Source organism: Gopherus flavomarginatus, chromosome 1 (genome assembly GCF_025201925.1).
Source record: "Gopherus flavomarginatus isolate rGopFla2 chromosome 1, rGopFla2.mat.asm, whole genome shotgun sequence".
NCBI classification, from domain to species: domain Eukaryota; kingdom Metazoa; phylum Chordata; order Testudines; family Testudinidae; genus Gopherus; species Gopherus flavomarginatus.
Window position 1 is genome coordinate 189,805,745 of NC_066617.1, and position 25,207 is coordinate 189,830,951.

A 25,207-nucleotide genomic window follows, 5' to 3' on the forward strand; every position below is an offset into this window, starting at 1 on the left:
TACTCCAGAGAAGTTATTGTACAAAAAAATTAAGATTTTCTTGTAGAGACTGCAAAAATTGGAAAAAAAATTAGCAATTATGGTCACATAATTTGCCTGCTCAATTAATGTCATGGTAAAACTATTGACTCCAGTGAAGCTCCCGTGAGGGTACTGAAGTGTTTTGGGATCCTTCAGAACAAGGTGTTACATGCAATAAGGGCCTGACCCCACTGTAATCTATAGAGTTTTGTATCAACCTCAATGGAAGAAAGATCTGTTCCCCCTTCCACCCCCCCGAATCAAGTCATACTTTCCAGATGAAGTTTCCTGACAGAGTTTTATGAACAGGTATTTATCCTGTCTGGCAGTGAAGGCAAGGAAAATGTATAATCAATTAAAGTGAATCTGAATTACTTTCCTGCAGTTGTACAACTCCAGATACAGTATGTCTAGAACAAGTTCTTCTGGCACTTGCTTAAAATTCTGTGGTGGAACACAAAATTCTGCACCCCTCAGTTGAAATAACTTCATGGTAACAATTATGGAGGACATTTATACAGATACCGGAATTAAAAATTATGTTGAATCTTAGGCTGAGAATCTTATCTGTTTTACTAACTCATTTCCACCAATTTTCATGGGCTTCTTATTGCAGATTTTGTTGAAAAAAATGTGGGGTCCTTGATATCCTGCAGTTACTTTTGGCTGATGAAAGTTTACATTACTAGTGTGGTGCTACTGGATCACAAAGACTCAAAACAGAGAAAGGACACATAATAAAGTAGATTTAAAAACAATCAACACAATGCATTTTTCTCATTTATTCCAATTTTCTGCAGGAAGTAAACACTGAAAGATTTAAAAAACTTCACTCTGCAGTATGTACAGGTTTGTGACATCACATGAAGAAATTAATTTCTAATAAAAAATGAGACCAGTTATATTACTGAAAACACATCACAACAAACTTGGTTGCGGTAAACCCCAGAATTCTTATGTATGGCAATGAGAACTGTCATTCCATTGTTTAACAATGGTGAAATACTCCTGGTACAATATTTCAATTATTTAAAAAATGGGAGTTCAAAACGTGTATGACCGATTACAAGTGTGTATTCTTTATCTTTAAAAGTAGTTTTGAGGTTTTTTTCAAGACCCTTTTGATTTGAAGCACATTCTTTCAAAGCTAAAATATCACAGCAGAAGTCATGTCCAAAAATGGAATACTGTTGTGTGTTTTGATGAACTGACCTGACTTTAAGACATTTTTGCCAATGCACAGGGTCCCCCATGCACTTTTCATGCAGCAGGTAATCACAACTTTAAATAAAAGGTATTTTCTATACATTCTTTCAGACTTGCAACTGTATACTTACATGCAAAATTTTTAAACCTATGTGATCATATTTACACTTATACATGGAATATACATAACCAAAACCAAGATTAAAAGGTTTTTTCCTTTCCATTAGAACAATACAAAATATGTATTTTTCATTAAGGAAACCACTATTTACATCACCTTTTAAAAACCAATTTCAACATATTATATGTTTAACAAGTCAATTTATTTACATATATAAATATATATAATATATACTTACCAGTTTACTCCTCTGTAAGATGCTGCAGAGAACAAACTGGTAACATTTCACAGACGTCAATGAGAGCTCTAATACTCTTTTACTGACAACATTTAGCAGGGAAATTTTAAATCATTCATATGTTTATTTTTAAAAAAAATGTAAATTAAACATTTTAAAATGTTATAAACAATAGATGGCTAAAACAAGAGACAAATATGGCTGAATTCCATTTCAATCTTCTGATGTTCATAAACTGCTCCACCTGAAATGATGGTTTAGTCATATCAGTGGAAGCCTTCCTAACCTTTATTTTTTCTGTGGTCACATGCACCTCAGCGGTTTATACTTCTAAAACGGAGGCAGAAGAGAAACCAGAAACAGCAATTTTGCCCTCAGTCCCCCAGACCTCATTTCCCATTGAAACTTAGTGCAATTCTTGGCTCCACCCCAGCTATCAGGAATATTCTGCACTCCTTTGTAGCTGAAGTGCAAGCCTCTCTTCCTCCACGATGCTTAGGGTGACCAGATGTCCCGACTTTATAGGGACAGTCCCGATTTTGGGGGCTTTTTCTTATATAGCCACCTATTACTCCCCACCCTGTCCTGATTTTTTAACACTTGCTATTTGGTCACCTTAATGGTGCTGCAAACCTGGAGTTTGAGAGTCAGGCCTCAAAGCAGTATTCACCAAACCTGCATCCCTCTCCTAGCTTATTATTCTCATCCACAGTATGATAATTTAAGCTCCTTCCATGCAGGTCTAAAAAAAATAAAAGGTCTAGTTGCAACCCCAACCACTTCCTCTTACAGGGTGTATTGTCTTTTGTCCCCCACTCCCACAACTGGGAACCCTCATTTGAGGAGTGGTAGTGGAGAAAGCCACCAATTGCGTACTTCCTGGAAGAAAGGGTCTCCCGAATCATGGGGCTGAGGATTGCTAAGGATAGAGCTGTGAGAAAGTGCAGAAACACAGGGCCTCTGTATGGATGATCTTAGTCTATCACTGATCCTTCAGAATCCATGTGGATTCCAGGACCTGGGGACTTGCTGCAACTAGGGAGCCAGTCCCACTGACTATTTTGCTGGTGAAGCAAACCCTGCCTCTGCATGCTGTTTGATGGAACAATTGGGAAGAGAAACCCATAAGGAGAATTTTGGTGATCTCCTCCCCCATAACTCCTAGGTGAGAGCTAACAGAGAGAGCCATCGGGCCTTTTAGATTCAGCTTAACCTTTCTAATTGGTTTCAGCTTGTCAATATGGATAGAGGCAAACCAGGGTTTAATTCTCTTTGCTAGACAAGAATCGCATTGGTATTGGGGAAGCTAATGTAGACAATAGCTCTGCCCCATCCACCAGTGGCTAACCAAACAGTATTAAGTAACCAGTTTAACAGGAACTGCATGCCAGAAGAGTGCCCTCACCTCTTTTCCAGGGTCTTACTGATCATCGTTGCAAATTCTGCCATGGGTGAGATTTTTCTATCAACATGTTCTAAAATTATATTATGCTGTATTTTAATTTACTGACGTCTGAGAGTTTTAATTCTCTTTCATTAACCTCATCTAAAGGGAAAGCTAAATTGTTAACGGTTAAAAACAGTTAACATTTTAACTTAAATGTCACATAAACTTAAAAAAACAATTTAAAAAAGTATATATTATAAATAACGATAGACTACCATAGAATAAATACAAGGGTAAGCATCCACTAAGGGATTCTTTGTCACTTCTTGCTAGGGTTAGAAAACAGCAAAGTCTGATGTTCCCCCATTTTTCATCAGAATTTTGTTATGATAGAAGTTTTCCAATCACATCTACTTCACGCACATTCAAGCTGCCTCCTACTGTATATGAAGTAAGCAGTGCCCCTCAAGTAAACTACAGCCTTGTATTTATTCTAGGGACCATCTATCATTCTATATTTCATAGCTATATACATGTAATTTCAAGAAAAATAATCACTTAAGACTTTAAGAGAGACATTTCATGGATGGAACAAATGCCATCTTTTTCTAATATTTATGCCAGGCTGATTCATATAAAAAGATTCAACTCCAATGGCAATAATCTAAAATATAGTTTACCTTGTTAACAATTAATTTCTATGACATATTTTTATTTGTCAGCAGGCCACTTATTATCATTGCTAACTATTAAAGACAAACACAAAACAAACTTTTTTTTGTAATTTACTGCATAGCTGAAGTCAGGCTAGGGATAATGAAATTTAAAACAATATTAGACTCATGTGAAAGTTTTAAAATGCATATCTCCTTCCTACAGCTCAATAATATATTAAGCTTTCCCCAGACAACACAAAAATGCATCTTTTATTCCCTCTGTAATGCTCTATACCTTGTGGGATGTTTTGTATAGGACACTGCCAAATGTGTGCGCTCCCTAACACACTACAATTTTCATTATCTTGATATTATCAGGATTTGTTCATAACATAGGGAATTTTCAATGAAATAAGTAGCTATTGAGAACACAATCTAGTATTGGATACATAAGGTTCAGCAGTACTTATGGTTATTAATACAGTTACTTTTGTTTTGCAGGAGTGGGGGGAGATAATTCTTCACATTTTTCCATGAAAGTTTGATGCTTCTTGGGGTTCAGGCTGGCCACTAGGAAAGCGTGTACTGCTCAGCTTTCCCCCCCACAACAACACTTTCAACGTGTCTCAGCTTTGACCTACAACTCTGAGGCTGATTTTGAAAAAATGCTGCCAATATTATAAAATGTTGGGTGGAGGCAGCGGAACAGAGGAGACAGGTCATTTCTGAGATGATGTCCACTATCCACTATGGAACAGACCAAAACCACCAATTTTATTTTCACATACAGTGACACCTAACAAATTGTTCTGAATCTAGGTTTTCAGGGATGAAAGGCCAGTATATTAACCACAGATCAGCTGCCCACAGAGTAATAAATACTTGCAGGATATGCATTAGGCTCTACTTACAGGAAGACCCACCAGGTTTTTCAAGATCTCACAATTTCCACTGCAATATGGAATATGTATTATGTAAACACAGTAACTGTTCTTTTAACAGGAAGCAACATGGTTCTGAAAAAAAAACATTTTGCTTATGTGTTTCACAAACTGGAATCAATGGCAGTTTTCTGGCCACAGAGGACAGGTCTGTTTATCTCAAAAAATTCTAAGATGTCTTTTTTTACCTTCCCTTTATATGTCTGCATTTAAACTGCTAGTGGCACAACTGCATTGTAGACACTTCCTACACTGATGGTAGTTAATCCAACTCTGTGAGAGGTGGTACCTAAGTTGATGGAAGAATTCTTCCGCTGACTTAGCCATGTCTACACTGGAGGTTAGGTCATCTTAACTATGTTGCTCAAATAGTGTGGATTTTTCACACCCTTGAGACATAGGTGGGTCAACTTAATATTTAATGTAGACCTGGCTTAAGACAGCAGAAGCAACATGTAAAAGTGGACAAAAAAGACATCACTTTTTTTTGCTTTGTTTACAGCGTAGATTAAAATCTACTTTTTATATAAAATGCTAGGAAAACTAGAAAACAAACAAACAATCTTTAATTATAACCCCTATTTTATATGAATACTACTCAGGGTTCTAAAGAATGCTCTAGTCAAGAAGAACTTGGAGGGGGGGAAAAAAAAGATACTACACCATAATTAGGAGATAAACTACAAAAATAATTAAATAATAAAAAACAAATTTTGGAAGCACTAAAAATTACATTTCAGTGCATTTGATTAATTAACACTGACAGACTACCAAATGTGATGCTCTACTACCCTGAACAGACTGTTCCATCTCTTTAAAAAAAGAAAAAGAAAAAAAGAAAAAAAGACCACACCTTTACATTTCACAAAATGTATTAAACAACTATCAAAGATTTCATTGTCTCTATGCTCAAACCGCCAAAAAAGGAAATATACTATGTACGTGGAAAGAATGAAATGCAGCAGAATGCATTACCACCACCTTGGCTGTATGCTTACTTTATTTTATACCTAAATACCTGTGGTTCCAAATAAGACTTCAGTCACAGACTATTCATAACTTACTTTGATGCATACAGAATTGTGTCTTGTACAGCTTACAGCTCTGTTTCCTTGTGATTATCTACTGTAAAGCAAACATATCTACATGTTTTTAAATATCACTAGAAAAACAAAGTTTCTCAAATGAAAATATGATTCAATAAAGACCATGCTTTTCTCAAATCATGCTCAATTTATACAGTATTCCAGTTCATACTTTTTTTTTCTTTTTTAAACACAGAGATTCAAACCCACTGACTGTAAACTCATTGTGTTGGCTATATATTTCACTCTGGTTCTCTTTTGATTGTTAGCACTTTTTCCAAGAGTCCATACCCTTCTCCATTCACATTTTGTTGATGGGAGCTCTTATTCCCCATATGGCTATTGTAAGGGCTTCTTAAATTATGAAAAGGAATTTTAGGTTCTGTCTCACGTAATAACTCCTCCTTTACTGTAACAGGAGTTGAATTTTCCATAAATGAAGGTTCACTCCAAATGTCCTTATGTGCTTCTTGACTACTAATGGAATTGCTTCCTTTCTGTAACATGTAATACAATATTGGATTGGTTTTGGTCAGTCGTGGGGAGTCTTTTTCATATTCACCCTTGTCCATTCCTGTGATAACCCATCTGATGGGGCCTTTTTCACTGGCAATGGGGCAAACACTAAATTGGTCAGATTCAGGTCTAGATACTGTACATCCCAAATGTTCAGAGAAGGGGGAACTAGCAGGACTCTTCACTGCTACTGGATACTGAAATGTCCTGTGATCCACACAACTGTTGGGTTGCACAGGATTTCCCATTAATGCATTTAGTGAAGAAACGCTAAATTCGGGTTTATTATTTGCTACGTTATTTTTGTTTCCTTTCTTCTTGCCCTCAGTTACTGTATTATTCCTATGCTGTGAAAAATCTCTCTCACAGTTTTCTGAGAGAAGCAGTTGTTTCAACACATTAAAGCCTTTACTATCTCTAGACCAACTCCTATTTTCACTGTCATTATTTGAACCATGACCAGCAGCATATTTAAATTCAAGATCACTTCTGTTGAATTTCAGTTCTTGCTGGTTAAGCAAAGGCCGATACAATGTCTCTGCAGGAGATATGCGATTGTTTGAAGCATCAGACACATTACTTTTTACCTTTTTTAATGGACTTTCTGAAGGCTCAGTATGAAATTTCCTCTTCTTAGGAATGATGCAAAGGCTCTTTGAGTCTAGAAGCGTCAGTTCACTATTTCTGTGACTTCTGTCCAGATCATCCACGGGGTAACTATCTTGATTCTGTCTCAGCAACCGACTTAACAAGCCATTTTTTGAAAAAGAAAAATCTTCAGGTGAAAGAGGCTCAGGTTTCAAGTCCTCAGATGCTGGAGAGGCACCTGTGTTTCTCTGCACTGAATGAGTTGTTCCATGAAATTTGTTACCCTTACTCTCTCTTACTGGCTGTGCATTTGGATTATGAGGAGCATTTGATTCTTCACAAGGTTCAGTTTTTATTTTCACGGTCAATATTTGCTCACTCAAAGCCTTATCCATCTGCTCTTGTGAGCTTTCATCTTTTAAAAGCATCCTCTCCTTCTTTTCACTTTTACCTTTATTGGGGGTTCCCAGAAGCAATTGAAGGACAGTGCGTCTTTCAAGGAGATTTTCTATTTCTGAACTGGGAAGTCCTTGTTCAATGGGTGTAGACTGACAACTGAATATTTTGTTATTCTCTTCAAATTTACCTGATACATTTGTGAGTAAAGGACTATTCAATCTGTCAATTAACCCTACAGGTTGATCTGTATTTACTGTTAGCAGCTGTTTGCTGGTTCTTTGCTCTTCACCTGACATGGAAGTCTGCATTCCACACTGAGCTAAGTTCTGCAACAGCTTGCTGGCACTGAAAGCTGCAGAATTTTGTGCACTTTCATTTCTGTTCAGTTTAGTTCCTTGAAATTCTTTATTTTTTCTAAGATCTATCAAATGTTTAGATGCTGGATTCATTAACCTCTCTGGCTGGATGCTGCAAGCATATGGTGGTGAATTACGTTTGACTGCTAGAGAAGATTGGTGGGAGAGATTTATAGGAGAGTCTGCTTTTGTAGAAAGAAGCAAAGGTGGAGTGCTCAATGGAGTTATTCGATTTGCACTGGGGCTTTCTGTCACAGGAGTCCTCTTACCAGTTTGTACAGTAAATTTTGCCACATCAGCTGTACTGTGTGGTCCCTGAGGGTCTGTATCTTTCTCTTTGTTATCTTCACTCTTATGCCCAAGTAATAACTGAAGCAGTGTTACCTTCTGATGTGGATTCAGTTTAGAACCTTTAGGAGTGTCTTTATCTTCTTTATTCTCCATACTGTTCTCTAGACATGGAATTTTTGGATCCCAATTATGAAACAATGGCTGAGTCAGATTATCTAGAGAAGCAGGCTGTCCAGAATCTTGTTTGTCTGTCCTCTGTTTGAAAGATAAATCTATAGGAAGACAGTTAGAATGGGAGCTTTCATCATCGCTGCTGTCATCTTCTGTAAAACTAGGATTGTTGTCTGAATACTCATCCACAGTAGTTGGTGTGCTACTGTCCTCAAAAATACCCGCTCTCTCATTCTGCTCATGCCCTTTTGTTTGTTTAGTTGCATTCTGACTTTTAAGAAGATGTAAAAGCAAACTGTTGCTGGGAGATGGTTTTAAATGGTTTCTTTCCAATATATTTTTGTATCCTAAATTTTTGGGAGGAGAATGAACAATTCCAACGGGGCTCTGAAATGGTGCCATATTGCTCTTGTTAGTTATTGTTTTGGTTGATGATCTCATTTGACCATTAAGATGGCTTGGCATTCCTTTTGACAGACTGAAATGGCCAAGGTCTTTCTGGGCATTTTCTTGTAATCTGGCCATGGCAGCAAGTCTCTCGCTTGCTATCTGATTTGCATTTTGTGCTTTTAAAGCATGTTCCCTGGAATACTGCTGCAAATGAGCTTCGCTTGAAAGAAGTAAAGCTAGCTGACTACACACTACGCTGGGTTTAGGCGAAGCAGTAGGACTAGATCTTTTCTCTACCATGCTTGCAACTGCTTGTAATCTTGCAGCACATGAGAGAGGCTCGTTCATCACCTTGGGTCCATTCTGCCCTGTATGTGGAGATTCTATAAACCTCTCTTTAGGCAGGTTCGTTGTTACATCAGGCAGAGTGGTGTCAAGCTTTTGATCTTTTGCTTTTCTTTTCTTCAGCAGAGTCTTCAAGCGACTAGTTGCAACACCATAGCACCTTACATCTTTCTCCACTTGTAAAGAATCCTGGCTGAGGGAATACCCTTGTTCCTTGAGGCTCTGCCTAATCTGTTGTGACAGAGCAACACTCTGCAGCCTAGAGCTGAATGACTGAAGCAAAGAGGCAAGTAATGTGCTATCCTGTTTGCCTTTAGGCACATTTTCAACCATGCCAGCTAACAAAGCTTCTTTTTTTCCATTCAAATCCACAATGGAATCAGACAACCGCCTTCTCTTTGCTGCATTCCAGTCTTCAGAAGACTGCAATAGTCTTGCTTTTTTGAGATGCAACATGCCAGATCCCTGATGTGTGTGTGTGTTAACAACTGGACCATTACTTTGACAGTTGGGAAATATATTTCCAGAAATCTTAAAGTTTTGATCCTCTCCACTATGCCCAATAGGCTTTTTGTCAACTACAGTACCTGAGCCTCCCGCTGCTTGATGCATCAGTAATCCCTCTAGGTAAGTTAGAACAACAGAATCCTGGTGCATCTCAGAGCCAAGCTCTTCTCCATGAGTCATGTTCAATAAAAATATCCACAAAGGCTCTGCTTCTATTCACTTTAAAGACTAGTTTGGTATGGCTGAATTGAGAGGCAAGGTTAATAAATAATAGGTAGAAGTCTATAATTTTTTCACATAATCTGAACTAAAACAAATCTTACATTCCATGCAGGCTTCTTCCAGTATATATTGCTGATGAGCCAAATTTTCAGTCATATCAGTCTGTGTAGATATATAAAATATTTATGAAAGATGTCTAGAAGAATTACTTAGAACATGGTTCCAACGTAATGAAGTTCTACTAAACATTCATCTTCTTCACCTTTGTCCAGCATAGCAGCTTGTTTTTCATCCTTTTTCACCTCCATCATGCATGTCAAATTCCTAAAGAGAAAAGACAAATAAAAATGGTCTCAGAATAGATACAAGGGAGAGATCTAGAACATAAGACACACTCAAATGGCACAGGACATACTTTCTTTTAGGTCACATTTCCTAGATCATTGCAGATAACTAGCAATACGTATGTAATAAATAGCCAAAATTAAAGAAAAACTAAAAAGTATATAAGGCCTACATCTAAAATTAATAAAATCACTCAAATTATCTTAGAGAATGAAAATTTAGAGGAAACACAAACCCTCATGTGCCTAGATATTAGAGGGGGTCATGAATACACCTTTAAGTATGTACTCTATGGCACAAAACAAAGAAAAGTAGTACATAAAGGAAAATCCCATTGTATTTCAATTTTTTAAACTGAAGTTTTAAGTTGGCATACATTTCAAAGTTATATTATCTTTAGCAAATAAAGCTTACACAGAATACCCTGCACCCTGTCATTAAATTAGGACACAAACTAACTATTAGTGAGGGTCAGTGACAGAAGAGGGAAGCCTTAACCTTAAAAGCAGCCTTCATTTTGAATCTATATTGGATTTTTTTTTTATAGGTAGCTTCATTTTTTTATGTCTGCCTGGCAGACAGATGACACAGTGGAGATTTAAAAGTAAAAAATAAATAAATTGCTGCCATTCCAGACCAGGTGCCAATTAAAAATAATTTCCCTCCTTTCCCTGATGCTTAATAGTCTGCCTCAGTCTTTCATTAACACCCATCATACACTTAAATATCCATGCGGCCACTTCTCTGCCTCCCTCCAGCCAGCAGAAATCTGAGCTGTGGCTCTCTAACTTTACTGGTTCCAAGCACCATCTTCTTAAAAAAATATATTGTTAAATAAACAGACGGAACATCGAGCTCATATACCACCAGTGGTACATGAACCACAGTTTGAGAAGCCTGATCACGAGATTCTTATCACCCCTTCCATTATCAATGGGCACAACAGATCCCTGCACTGCACTGCATACTGACAAATAGACCCTCCTCTGTTTCTCCCTCACTACTCCCAACTAGCAGCAGCCACACTGGAGGTGGAACAGAAAAGCTGCTGGGGTCAAGTTCTGAATGCATGGAAATTTGGAGACATTTTACTTTTATATTAATTTCCAGGGAACTTTCCCTTGATTTCTCAGCTTGATTTGAATATGTAGAGAAACCTATTTGATTCTTTCATCCGTGAAAGTAGAAGAACATCATAAAATTCTTTTCTGGAAATCCCAACAATGGCACTTGCACTGGAATCAGGAGAAACATTTTCAATAAACTTCTCAGGTCTAGCAGTTCCTAATTGTATTACTCTGGTCACCAAGGGAATGGCTACTGTACGGACAATGTAACAATTGGGATCACAGCACAGGCCCGATTATTCTCTCAAATTATACCAGTGTACAACTGGTGTAAAAATGTTCAAGTAAATGGAAGAAAATGGTTATAAGTGGAAGACCAATCTATCAGGCTCTATGACTTCCTATAAATGCAGTGTAAATTCAAGTTTAAAGAAAGAGGTTTGGTGTTGAGTATACTGTGACCAGAATTTCACCCAAGATGTACAGACATAGGTTAAAAGGGACACCTCAGTTCTGAAAATGTCAGTAGGACAGTTAAAAACACATACTTTTTGTAACTTTTTGTAATTTATATGCTCAAGCTGTGCAAATTCCTCAGTTTTGCTATTTCAAGCAGTATAATGAATCCCTATGTCAGTCATAAAATGTTACGTACCAGCATTTTTATAGTAATATCAAGTCTAAAGTCATCTAAAGATTACTAAAAATCTCAGCTTTGCTCTCAGAGATACAGACACACACACTACCCATACTTTACAACAGTTAACTATGGTTGTTTCTACATTTATCCAAGGATACTAACAAGACCTGAAGAGGTATGCTATGTTTGGATTCATCTAACTACATGCTGTTTAATAAGTTACAGCTTCTCCCAAACAAGGAGCCCTGCAGCAGACTCTTACCAAATATCACACTTCAATGTGAATTAAAATCAGTAATCCCTGAAAATCTGGGTTCCTAATGGGAACATCAAGTAGTTAGTTTATTAGCACTGCATTTGCCAAGGCTGTGTAAGAGAGGTGCTGAGTCAGGAACTGACTCAGTGCCCTGTCACTCAAATTCCCACCAATATAAAATTAACTACGACCTAAATTAGAGGATCAGTTAAAAGCGGAGATACAGCTGAAGGGCTAATTAGAGGGGGAAGCAACCCCAACATGATAAACAAAGAGGAAGGAAGCCATGAAAGCGGGGGAGCTGAGAGCCTGAAGGAAGGCAGAGCAGTGGAGGAGCTGGCTAGGACTTGTAAATATGCAAATAGCACTACAGGCAGTGGCCTGCTGGAACAGTATAATAAAGCATGGTGGTGGTGGTGAAGATGACCTCAGGTGGGTGTGGTTTGCACTTAAAGCAAGAAAGGACTCACAGTTGATCACCCTGTGACAACCTAATTTCTTCAAATATTTGGGCATGCTGTGTATTCAGGGGAGGGGGGAGGGAATGGTTTACTCCTGCTGTGTTTGCACATTTCAGAGGAGAATCCGGAGTCCACAGAAGACTCTGAAGTCAGCATTCGGCCCAAGAGGATTCTTTTTAGAAATATTTTGACTTCTTTTACAACTAGAAAAATTGTATTCATCCTTGAATGGTTTAAACACACAAGTCCTACTATTCCTAGATTTAGGATAATCCAAGTTAGCTCTGCTTTGGTATTTTAGGACAAATGACATGAACAGTGTTAAAACTCAAGGTGGTATTAGAAAAGGAGAAATCCAGATTTTGTTTACCCTGGAAAGATTCTATGACGACTGATGAATGAATGAAATGTCATCCCCAAAGTCTAGCGATTGAAAGTTAAGGTTGTTTTTGTTAACAATTAACATTTTGGAGAAAGGACTTTGTTACAATTTCTGCATCCCTCCTCCTCCAATTAAAGGTATCAGAGTTTGCAGTAAGCATATTATAATCTTTCTAAGAGGACCTTCAGCAAAACCACAGAAAACACAACTACATATTCTTGATATTTTTGAGATTAAAAAAAACAAACAAACAAAAAAATCAACCCACACACAAACGGGGAAAAAAAACCCAACATTTTCAAACCTTCTTCAGATAGCATACAAAATAATAAAGAAAACGCAACATTAAAGAAATCCTTTGCAGGTAACTTTTAAATTAAAAACTTTAGCTAATGTTCTACGGGTTATGCCAATACTTGATTTAAATTAAATCTCTCCAGCTCTGAGTAATTAAACAAAGACATTGTATTTATGCAAATCCCTTAGGTGCATAAGTGCTCTGTGATAGTAGAAGGTATCCACAGACAGTTTAGTTTACTCATAGAAACTGAAAAAGGAGTGATTTCCTTTTTTTAAAAAATTAATTACAGCAGGAGAAATTGATAATTTAGAGAAACTGATAGATTGATCAAAGCAGGCATTTGCTAAACATTAAATCTGAAAAATACAAGGAATGAGGACTTCACCAGCCCTTTTAATAAGGCAATTACTGGAGGCAAGTGAAGGATCGGTTATTATGTAATATTGTACATCATTGTGTATGTTTTCATAACAGCTAAAATGTGCTGAGCAAATCTGTCAAGAGAGTTAAGGTGGGTCACAAGAAGTCAGGTGCAGAGGATGAAATACACTTTTCATATTTCTGATGGGAACCAGAGTAGCTAGTTGAAGTTTTTTGGGTCTGGATCTAAAAGGCATTTGTCTCAAAACTGCAGATTTCAAAGGTCTCTCTTGTCTCTCATACTTTCGTTCCACTGCTTGCTCAATACAATGGCTATGTGAAAACTGAGATCGAGTTTAGATTTAAAACACCACAAAGGTAGATCAGCAGCATTGATGATACAAACCCTGGAGATACAGGGTTGAGAGATTTATGAAGTTCTTTTAACATTCGTAATTATATAGAAGTTATTAATACAAAGTATTACAGAAGCTACGTACAGAAGCAAAGAGAAAGACAAGATTGTATGAGACAAACTGGAAGAAAGAGGTAAAGGTAGAAAACAAAGAAACCTTCAGCAACGCGTTTATCCTTGAACAAACCAGTAATTTTACTGTAATGGATCTTTAACGTATATGTACCTCTAGCATTAGATACTGCAGTTAAATATTATGACAAACTAATGGATAAATTAAGCAAATATTCAGATAAGCAGACCAAGTACACCATACGTATGTCACTGAACTAAAAATATAATACTTTCCATTGCAACAAGATCCAAAAGATTAGTTCACCATCTCTTGGGTATAGTAAGATTATCCACATTATTTTTTATGAATACGATGTGTACCTCTATTTGATTATTATTATGCTATCTGCTATAGGGGTGAAAAGGATTAACTCAGTTCTGAGTGGTTTTTGCATATCTGCAGAAAACAAATCAAGGGCTGTAGATAGCCCAATTACCTGTGCTTAACAAACAGTATAGGTGTTAATTCCTTCGACCTCTTAACCCCACTATACTCTAGTCACCAGGTTGGCTGGTAACCCAAGGAGAAGGGTGGGGAGGAGAGAGAAATCCAAGTGGGCAAAATGAAACAGGAAGGGGGTGGGGAGGGAAGAAAGGCTTAAAAGTCTTAGCCCTGAAGTGGAGAGAAAGGGGAGGGTCTGCAGAAAAGCAGAGGGAATCCCAGGGCTTGGCTACACTTGGCTGCCGCGGGAGGGCTTTGAAGTGTGAGGCCTTGGCTACACTGGTGTTTTACAGCGCTGCAAACTTTCTCGCTCAGGGGTGTGAAAAACACACCCCCAAGTGCTGCAAGATACAGCGCTGTAAAGCGCCAGTGTAAACAGTGCCACAGCACTGGGAGCGCGGCTCCCAGCGCTGCAAGCTAATCCCCATGAGGAGGTGGAGTACGTGTAGCGCTGGGACCACACTCAGGGCTTGGCTACACTCGAAACTTCAAAGCGCTGCCGTGGGAGCACTGCCACAGAAGCGCTTTGAAGTGTGAGTGTGGTCGCAGCTCCAGCGCTGGGAGACAGCTCTCCTAGCGCTGCACGTACTCCACCTCCTCATGGGGCTTAGCTTGCAGTGCTGGGAGTCGCGCTCCCAGCGCTGCAGCACTGTTTACACGGGCGCTTTACAGCACTGTATCTTGCAGCGCTCAGGGGGGTGTTTTTTACACACCCCTGAGCGAGAAAGTTGCAGCACTGTAAAGCGCCAGTGTAGCCAAGGCCTCACACTTCAATGCGCTGCCACAGCAGAGCTCCTGTGGCAGGGCTTTGAAGTTTCGAGTGTAGCCAAGCCCGGAGTGTGGTTGCAGGGCAACAGTCCCCAGAAGCAGGAAGGAAGGTCCATGGGAGTAGCTGAGTCTAGCTAAATCTTGAAGGGAAGGGCAAGCTTTAGGTAGGACTGAAGTCTAAAAGCAGGGGGCAAACCTACTTGGATCTGCTAAGGAAAAGCTGTTGGTAAACAGAGGTACTGTAACTTGAAGCAGCAGTATACAAGTGGGGTGAATTGTAGTATTCCACTCTGAGGAGAGCAGGCACTGGGACTGTCACTTGAAAGGTGTGCCTGGAGAGAGAATGGTTGATGGGGACAAAGGTACACCTTACCTTGAACCATGGCAATAACTTTCAGGTGTCAACAGATTTGCTACCAGAGACTATATTTTTGGTGACTTCAAAAGATGGGAAAATAAAATCAAGTGACTAAAATGTACATTTTAGGCTCTTTTGATAATAAGAAAATACCACTGCAGCCAAAGGTAATTACTTTTCTGAAAACATCTTTTCAAAAGTTAAACCACTACTTAAGAGACAAAAGGAACTTTCAAGACCCCATTAAAACGAAGAAAAAAGTTATAAGAATGAATCTATTTCTAAACAGCAGTTTAAAACCTAATCTGAGACCATAAAGAACTGTCATTCTCCTATTTAGTTCACTATGTACATGCGCACATTGCATCTCCAGTCCAATGAATCAAATCCAGAGTTAATTCCTGCGCCATTTTTCTACTCTCAGATATTTTAGCAACTACTGCAGTATCATCACTAGCTCAGAACTGCATTTAAAACAAAGAATAATTTCTAAGGCGTTGATAATTAAAATAAATTATAGTGGACTAGAAGATCATTCCAGTTGAAGGGCTACTCCCGCTCAGAGATAGTCACATTTGTTCTCATGATGCTTCCTTCAAATTCTTTAGTTGTGTAACATGGAGATCTCTCCTCTCCACCTCTACTATGTCTCATGGAGAGTAGTAGCTCTATGTACTGAAGCCATAAATATACAGAATCTGCAATGGCTAAAAGGATCCCTACAGGAATTCTCATAAAGAAGGTGGGTATCCAAACTATGGAGGGGAAAAAGAGCAAGTTAATGCAGTCACAGGTTACTGCATTTTCCAATTCTGGGACTCAAAAGCAATTCCTTGGAACACACAAATGGACTAATTTAGCAAAAAGTAACAGGGAGGAAAACTACAGAAGGTGCAACTAAATCTCAAAATCTTGCTGGTTATAAGGGTCAGTGGGCAGCATTCAGTTGGCTCTGTGACATACCTTTCTTAGTGCCCTGCCCCACCCCAACATTGCAAACTTCTAGTTCTCCAGTTTCCTGCTGTGCTAGACTTGTATTTGCAAAAAACAACAAGTCTCATCTATCTATATGCAGGGCTGGTGCAACCGCTAGGCAAACTCGGCGGCCACCTAGCGCGTCAAAAAGCAGTGTCTAAAATGTCTGGGATGCTCACCTGGCGCCGACTACACATGTAACCCTCTTCCCGCCGCTGTGCGAGGGGGCGCTGCAGCTTTGATCAGCTCCGGCTGGCCAGCCAGGAAGGGATGATATTCCTCCTCCGGCAGCGCTGCGTTGCTTCCTGCTGCTCTGGCTCTTCCCCAGGGCCCCCGCCCCTGCTCAGCCCTGCCCCCACTCCCCTGAGCTCTGCAGCAGGGCCGGGCCTGCACTCACTGGCGGGGACAAGTGCAGAGACCTGGCCTCAGCTGCGCCACTGGGGAGTGGTTCCCCGTGTCCTCAAAGCCAGCCCTGTCCCCCTAGAGGCCTGGGGCACCACATACACACCTCCACGGGGGAGCTGCGTAGGGCCCCAGAATATCTAGGGATGGCCCTGGTACTTGCCACCCTGCCCGCAGCCAGCCCCTGCCGCATCCGCTGCCCTGCCTCCAGCCAGCCCCACACCCTCTGCCCTGCCCAAAGACATCCAGCCCCACATCCCGTCTCCAGCCAGCCCCTGCCGCGCCCCCCTGCCCAAAGCTAGCCCCACACCACCTGTCTCCAGCCAACCCCACACCTCATCTCCAACCAGCTCTGCATCCCCTGCCCTGCCTGAAGCCATCCAGCCCCACACTCCCATCTCTAGCCAACTCCTGCCGCACTCCCGTGCCCAAAACCAGCCAGCCCCACACGCTGTCAGGCTATTCATTTATTTTCGTTAAATATGTAGACTAAATAATTAAAATAATAAATATTCAAGCCAAATATGTATTAATTCTTATGACCAATGCCACATTATGCAGTATTCATTTCTGAACATTTATAATAAGCGATGCTCTGGGGGGAAAGGGTGGGGGCAGGGGACGCAAGGTGGAAGTTTAGCCTAGGGCACCAAATATCCTTGCACCGGCACTGCTTATATGGCCATATCACCTTAGCATTTGAGCACCTCACAATCATTAATGGATTTTATCTTCACAACAACTCTGTGAAGTATGGATGAATTAGCTGAGGCACAGGTTGAATTGACTTGACTTGTTCAAGGCCATACAGGAAGCTTGGCTGAGCCAGATATAAACCCAGGTCTCTTAAATCCCAGTCCAATGTTTTAGCCACCAGACCAACATTCCTACCTCTCTATGAAAGGAGAGTTGCAGAAAGGTGAACAGACTTACCCAAGATGACACAATAGGCAAGTAGCAGGACTGGGAAAAGAATTTTAAGAGTCCTAAGTACTAGTCCACTGCTGTACCCACTAGTCCACATAGTCTTTCCTGAACAGTACGTTTTGCACAGCACTGGATGGGTGCCCCTTCATCACTGGCAGTACATGGCCTGCTTCTCTGTGACTTTATGCGTTGTGCAGTAATTTACACTTGTGCAAAGTGTTTCCAAACCAAAATGGCAGTATTTTGAACTCACTTTGCGCAGGTATAAATGACTGCATAAGGATGCACGGCAGTGAAGAACCAGGCTCACCATCTTCAAATGTTTTTTTTTTTCTTTTCAATTTGAAGTAACAATGAAATAAAGATGTGAAGCAACAGAGGTGAATTTAAACAAGGATGACGAAGTAAAGAAGGGGATTAGGAACTGATCATCAAGAACACAGAAACAGCTTAATGAAAGTGGGTTGCTTTAACACCTTCCTTATTATAGCTACATGCAAATATTAGACAGCTTGTAGGAAGAATTTATATACATGCTCAGACTTGCCTGTTTGAATTCTAGAACGATAAGACATCATCATTACCATAACCTAGAAAAAGGATAAGCCATTATGTATTACATATATATCATCTGAGAGATCCCTCTGGTGACGAAACGGTGGAAGAGGAATAAACCTTCTCTCACTGTTTTACTTTGTTTTGTTGAATTAATTCATAAAGCTAAGATCATGCTGTATAAGAGAAAGCTTGACAACTGGCTGGTACGCAGTTCTCTAAATTAATTTGGATCATAAAACACATTTTAATTTAAAAAAAATCAACCCGTAACTATTCTTGATATTGAGAACAAACAAAAGCTATTGAACATAAAAGGGGGTAGAATAGGTTTCTCCTCCCCCCGCACAGACACACATGCATTACACTAGAACAGATCAGGCCAGATATTCACATTAGTTCTTTATAATCAATTAAGCAATTTAAAATAATCCTCAAGAAAACTAATTCCACATTGGAGGACATCCTTGCTCAAGGAGTCAAAACATACCAATTTCATCACAGCATGTGAACAGTTCAACATTTTGTGTGACTGCAATCTTCACAACAGACATGAACACAAAACTCCTGGCTAACACAACAAATGTTCTTGCCAGTGAGAATAAAGTGACAGACTGTTCAATCAAATTCAGTAGCAGTAACCCAACACCTGAGAAACACCATAAGGATGACTGCTCTAGCAGATGAAGCAGAACATAGGCCTTCTCACTTGATTTTTATTTTATTTTATAAAGACAAATATTAAATTCAACGCAACAAACTTTGGTTACAGCTATACCCCCTACATTCAAACAAGGAGGTGGAAGCTGTGCACAAAATTTCCCCTCTTCCCGTGCCACAAGGTTGTTCAGATTCCCAGGAGACAATGTCTCTCTCCTTCCCCCAAGTTTCACAGGGTAATTCTACATGAGTTACAAGTGGGTCACCTCACTGGCAATAAGGAGCTCTGGGAGGACATGTAATACAAAAAGGGACAGCCTTACATTTCCACAGCCTACCTGTCTTTGGGGTGGAGATGGGGGGGAGGGGAGCTATATTAGTGCTTCTGCATAATCAGTGAGAAGCCTGGGCAGGCATGTGTAGGGAGGCTGCTGTTGGGGCTGGGAGAAGGATCAGGATAGGAAGGAAAAAGAACCAGAAACCAGAGTCAGCAAAAAGACAAAAGGGAGAACTGTGGTCAGACCACAGGTCAATGCAACATCAGGTCTGTATACATTAAATGAGGAAATTAACGTGTGTATATATATCACAATACCTTATGGTATTTCTCAAATTATAGAACACAACATGATACACATGTATATTAGATACCTTTTGACTAGCATTGTGCTCTTTAATAGCCATAGCTGTCAAGACTCCGATTTTACATTTCATCCGAATGAATATATCTCCTGCACCCGGGGTCAAATTTTGTGGGGGAAAATGGTGGAGGTACTCTCCCAAGTGCTGCCCACAAATTCATCTCCACCCATGTTAACCATCAAAATGAAAGACCTTACTAACAGCAGTTTGTGGAGAGGTTCAAAATATGAACATACAGCTCTTTGAGCAACACTGGGTTCTTTAGGCTTGGCTTCTTTATGACCAGTGAAAAGGTAAGTGGTGGCATCTCTCAAATGTCATTTACTTCTGGTACTGAAGTGCGACTTCACAGTAGACTAATTGTGCAGATCTGTGATGGTCCCTCTCTTCCTTCTGACATGAGGAATGAAACAGTGAACATTTAAATCATCATCACTGGACACCTCACTGAAATGACTGGCGCAGTTCACATCTCTATTGTTCCAGGCTCTCTGCAGACTCAGGTAAACATATTTGTATCAACTACATGGTCAACATTTTTGAAGTTTCTTCACAATCATAAGAGCTAGATGATTTTTTTATAGAAAAAAAAAGATGAAAATGGATTTTCTGGAAACCTTGGTACCAGCCTGAGAGAGGTGCCAGTACCCTGTACTACCACAAACCAGCTGATTCCAAGTCCTGCCTGAATCCCAAAATATCCTGCTGGGACATATAATTTAGCTCAGAAAAGTGCTATCTACTGAAAGAAACACACTTATAGCGTCTCCTGCACCATTAAAATACTGACACATCTCAAACTGGTTTAAACAGACAGTTCATCTACCCACAAACCAAGAGAATGCATAAGTGTCATTCTTGGGTGAGGCAAATCCACCTTATTCACCAAGTGACACATGTATGAACTGTATGTTTATATATTTAAGCCAATTCTTTAGTGCACATACACACACACACACACACACACACACACACACACACACACACACTCTCTCTCTCTCTCTCTCTCTCTCTCACACACACACACACTTTTAGAACAAAGTCATACTAACACTAAACTAAAAGAGTATTTCTGAACCTTTCCTAGTCCTATCTATCTCTTCACTTACAACACAGCATCTGGAAATTTGTGGATGTCTGAACTTCTATTCTATTTGCATCTTGCAACAGAATGGAGTGTTTTCTCACGGAGACAATTTAAAATTATTTTGCAGATAATAACTAGACCAACATGTCTCTCTCTGCTGCAGTTGTCACTCTGGGGCAATAAAGAGAGAGTGTCTTCTCTGTGTGAACTTAAGCCAGTTACGGTTCTGGAAGTGCTGAGGAATGGCACATACTAGAACCTGTGAATTAGGCTGCTGCTCACCTCACCAGGAGATATCCACATTTTTTGCCTCTTTACAACATATTATTGAATGTGGGGCTACACCTTAGAATCATTCTGAAACACCTGCGATCCATGCTGGCAACAACTGCTCTCTGAGCAAAGTCCAGGGCATTGGTTTTGCCCTACTGAGTCCCAGATGGTTCAGGTCCTGGGTTTCTCCTTCTGATATCATGACAGCTGCGATAAGCTCAAGTGTCCTATCTAAGCATGGCCTGGCTTAAATGGGAGCGGTTTGTTAGGAAGGAATGGATTCTCAGCTTTGGCACTCACGTCCCACAATAGATCATTCAGAGCCTGGACTGATATTAGGAAGTTGCCCTACATTCATTTGTTTTCCAAGGTTTTCTATAGGATGGGGGAGGATTTGACTCAAATTCAGTTGGCAGGATAAGCAGTAGGAATTTATTATAACTTTTGAATACACCTACAGAGTTGCTGATGGGTATAACGCTCACATCTAATTACAGACAAATTAAATAAGAGAAAGTTTCTGTCACAAGCCTTCCACATTCAGATAGTCAATTTTTTCCCCTTGCAAATACTACTGGAGGAATCAGGTACTCTTCTATATGTTTATATTTAACATCTTTAACAATGCACAAATATCACAGGACTTCTTAAAACCCCTTAGCCATAGGTGTAAATAAAAAAAAATGTAGTTTAAATAATATACATTTTATTATAGTTTATAAACAACTGTCATCCTATGCCACTGGCTACTTAAAGAAAAGTAAGCCCATAGGAGAAATCTAGGATCTTCTAACCTGTAATGTTCTAACCTAGAAACTGATAGGTTTGCAAAGTCTTTTGTCCATTATTCTGACAGTCAATGTCAGTCACAAAGTCAGTTTGAGTGTTTGACACCTAGAACTGTCTCTGTCAGTAACCTGCTTCTACTGGAGAAAAAAGGAGATGTAAAGAAGAACAGACTGAAGAATACTGAAAAACACAGAAGAGGTCAGGGGGTCGGGGAGGGAGAGGAAGAGAAGAGAAAACCAAACTTTGACAGTGAAATATGCAACTGATCATATTGATACAGTGATGATCTATGCCCAAAGAGTGAAGCAAGGAAAGGAAATGTTATTGTTAAATTTCAGTCAGGCTATTTTTAAGAACAATAAGACAAAAATAAATAGCAACATCTTCTTTCATGATTGACAGCCGAAAGTGGAATTATCTAATTCACAGTCAAACACAAGACTGGTGGATAAAAAGGGATGAAGAGAGGAAGTTTCTTTCCAATCCTATTTGATACTTATTTAATTCTAAATTTAAAAATTTAAAAAAAAAATCTCAACAACTAGATTTCTATTATCCTTAAACTTGTGACAACAAATCACCGATTAAGCATTTTACTTGCCAACTCCCAAAGAATGAAACTTTATTAATATACAGTGAAGAAATCTATATTCTCCTCAGGACAGTCATGTCACTGAGGCTTGATCAATACTCACAGATGATGTGTTTCCACAGAACTCTGACCTCGTACCTGTTGTAGAACGATAAACGTAGTGGCCAATTTCTCTATTGCATGAAGTTTGACAATTCTCAGTAGTACAATTGCAATTGCTGGAATAGCTTTAAACGGTTGGTGACATTCACACTAAAAGTAACCTCCCATTTTAGCTTTTTTTATTATCATCATCATCAAATAATGTGCACCAAGGCACATTTTCAGCTCAGTGCCTGATGAGAGGCAAGCAATGCTTAGTAACCAAGGTACTGTGACACCAATTCAACCACTTTGAGATGAATGTTCTGATGTATAAATTTTTGATGTGGGTCATTTTCTTGAATGTTTTTCTCAAAACAGATTATAACAACAACAAACAAACCATAGTTTCATACTAATGGGAACACGATGGAGCAGAATTCAGTGATTCTGTCTTATCACCACGATAAAATGAAAAATCCATGTGCAGTATTATGCCACCATCTTTAAACAATGGCCCCCATGTTAACTGGTCCTGTTAGTCTCTCAAATCATAAATGGCTTAGCATGCAGAAGACCTCGTACAATTTCTGTCAAGTGGGACAGGAACTATTTGCATTAACAGAAAATTACTACCAAGTAAAATTGATTTTTCTCCAGAGAAGTCATACTATTTACTGGAAATATGGATGCAACCTGAAAGCCAACGCAATATAAAACTAAGGAGGAATATTTCAGAGACTAACAACATACAGTAAGGAATGTTATGGCAACTCCACCATAACTTAGCCACTGTGCAAGAATGACTGTGAGAATTATTCACAACATGAATCCTAAATATTTGCACAGTTAAAAAGTAACAATATATTGTACACAAATGTCAAATAATAATAATAATAATATTCAAATCATCAAACACTAGGCTGCAACCTCCTCACTTACGAACACAAGCCAGCTATAAGATCAGAATGTTTTTTGAGTAGTTGTATCACTACTTTAACATGAATAAAGAATGTTATCCTATATTCACTGCCACAAAGCTATGACTAAAGGGGTAGAGAAAGATGCCGGGGCTTAACTACCCTAAATGCTCAACACAAGGACATACTCTGAAGTAATTCCTCAAATTTTATGTTGATAAAAATGACAAGCATTTTAAGCAAAAAGATGATATGCTGTCATAAAGTTGTGGAAACAGCCCTTACCAGTATGTTTTATATCTGTCTTTCATGAATGCTAAAGCAAGAAAATAATTGCAAAATAGCAAGAAAAGGCTATTTATCTTCACTGCTTGTTCCATTATATTTCAAGAAAGTTAAAGACAGGTACTCAGACTCATTTAAAAGCTATATAAAAACAACAACAAAAAAGTACATAGGCACTTACTGATCTCTGAAAAAAGTTTATGGTTGTGCATACATAAAACATTCCCCCTCAAAGTCAGACAATATTTTGCTTAATAGAATCCCACAACTAATTTTTGGCCACCACTGCTTATTAATAGGCTTAGAGAGTGATCATCACCACCATTTTCACTGTACATATAAACAATAGTCATTTGCTCCATGGCCTCAACTCTGCAAAGCATTTAAGCATGTGCTTAAGTCCCATTTAAGCACATACTAAAGTTAAGCATGTGCTCAAGTACTTTGCTGAATAGAGATGGACTCCTGAACTGGGGGTCTAAATAAGACACTGAATAAGCATCATCTATCTGAAAGCTAAGTTTTATGACTATTGTGTACAAACGTAACAACAAAAGCAAATCAATATGTTCGGGAGCCGCAGAGGTTTTGTACATAACAAAGAATATCTTCTACTGGAAAGAGGGGGATCCAATCATCAAACAGAAGATCTAATATATAACAATTAAAAAAAAAAAAGGGGGGGGGGAGTTCAGTATTCTTAAGAATCATACCAATTTTCAAAGGCATGATTTTAAGACTATAAGCAGTCAGGAAAAAAAAAACACACACTGAAATGGGATAACTTCCTCAATTAATTGCTTTAATTTTTATATTGCAGTGGGACATCCTGTGAGGTTGGAGTATAAAGCCTATTAAAACTGAACTATGATTTGTCCATCCCTAAAATAGATTTGACATACAAACAAGTACAAGTACAAGGTCAAGGTCACAGATCAGCAAGAAAGATTACAAACAGGACTGATGTAATAGCTAGCATTTGGTCAAAGCTCCTGGGTTTTTTTAAGTCAACTTACAAGAAACACACCACATTTTATTCATTCCGTACACTGCATTTTCAAAGTGTTCCCAAACTTTGTAGACCTATACCATATGCCTATTTTATCTGATATGGACTGCTAAGAGGAAAATTAACAACAAAACTGAGGAAGAACAATTTATGTTGACCAAAAAAAGGGGGTGGAGGGAGTGCCTTCTGCCACCATTTTCACTAATTACAACTGTCAATCAACATACATTAAAGCCCAACATTGGGGGAAAAAATCCAAAAAAGTCAAGATCCAAAAAGATCTAAGATCCATAGAAGTCCAGGGCTGTCCAGGGCTGATCCACAGAAGTCCAGGCGAGCCCTGGCCCGGCAGCAGTTCGGGTCTTCGGCAGCATTTTGGCAGCAGGGGCCCCTTCAGTGCTGCCAAAGACGCAGAGCGACTGAAGGGCCCCCTGCCACCGAAATGCCCTGCGAGCCCTGGCCTGGAGGCTGTCCGGGTCTTCTGCGGCATTTCGGCCGTGGGGGACCCTTCAGTCGCTCCAGGTCTTCGGCAGCACTGAGAGGCCCCCCTGCAGCCGAAATAACTCTGAAGACTTGGAGCGACTGAAGGGCCCCCAGCCGCCAAAATGCCACCGAAGACCTGGACAGCCGCCGAGTGAGTACAAGTGCCACAGCTCCTCCG

At 39.4% G+C, this 25,207-nt stretch overlaps 1 protein-coding gene across 4 annotated transcripts in view; it reads right to left on the reverse strand.

The window, feature by feature from the left end:
* Positions 1 to 783: 783 nt before the first annotated feature.
* NRIP1 (nuclear receptor interacting protein 1) overlaps positions 784 to 25,207 on the reverse strand; it is a 102,965-nt gene continuing 78,541 nt past the window's right edge. For all 4 annotated transcript variants that reach the window (XM_050956928.1, XM_050956947.1, XM_050956954.1 and 1 more), the window contains exon 2: positions 784 to 9,764. In XM_050956928.1, coding sequence (XP_050812885.1) covers positions 5,898 to 9,398 — 3,501 coding nt within the window. In that variant the 5' untranslated portion in view covers positions 9,399 to 9,764 and the 3' untranslated portion in view covers positions 784 to 5,897. The remainder of the gene's footprint in view (positions 9,765 to 25,207) is intronic.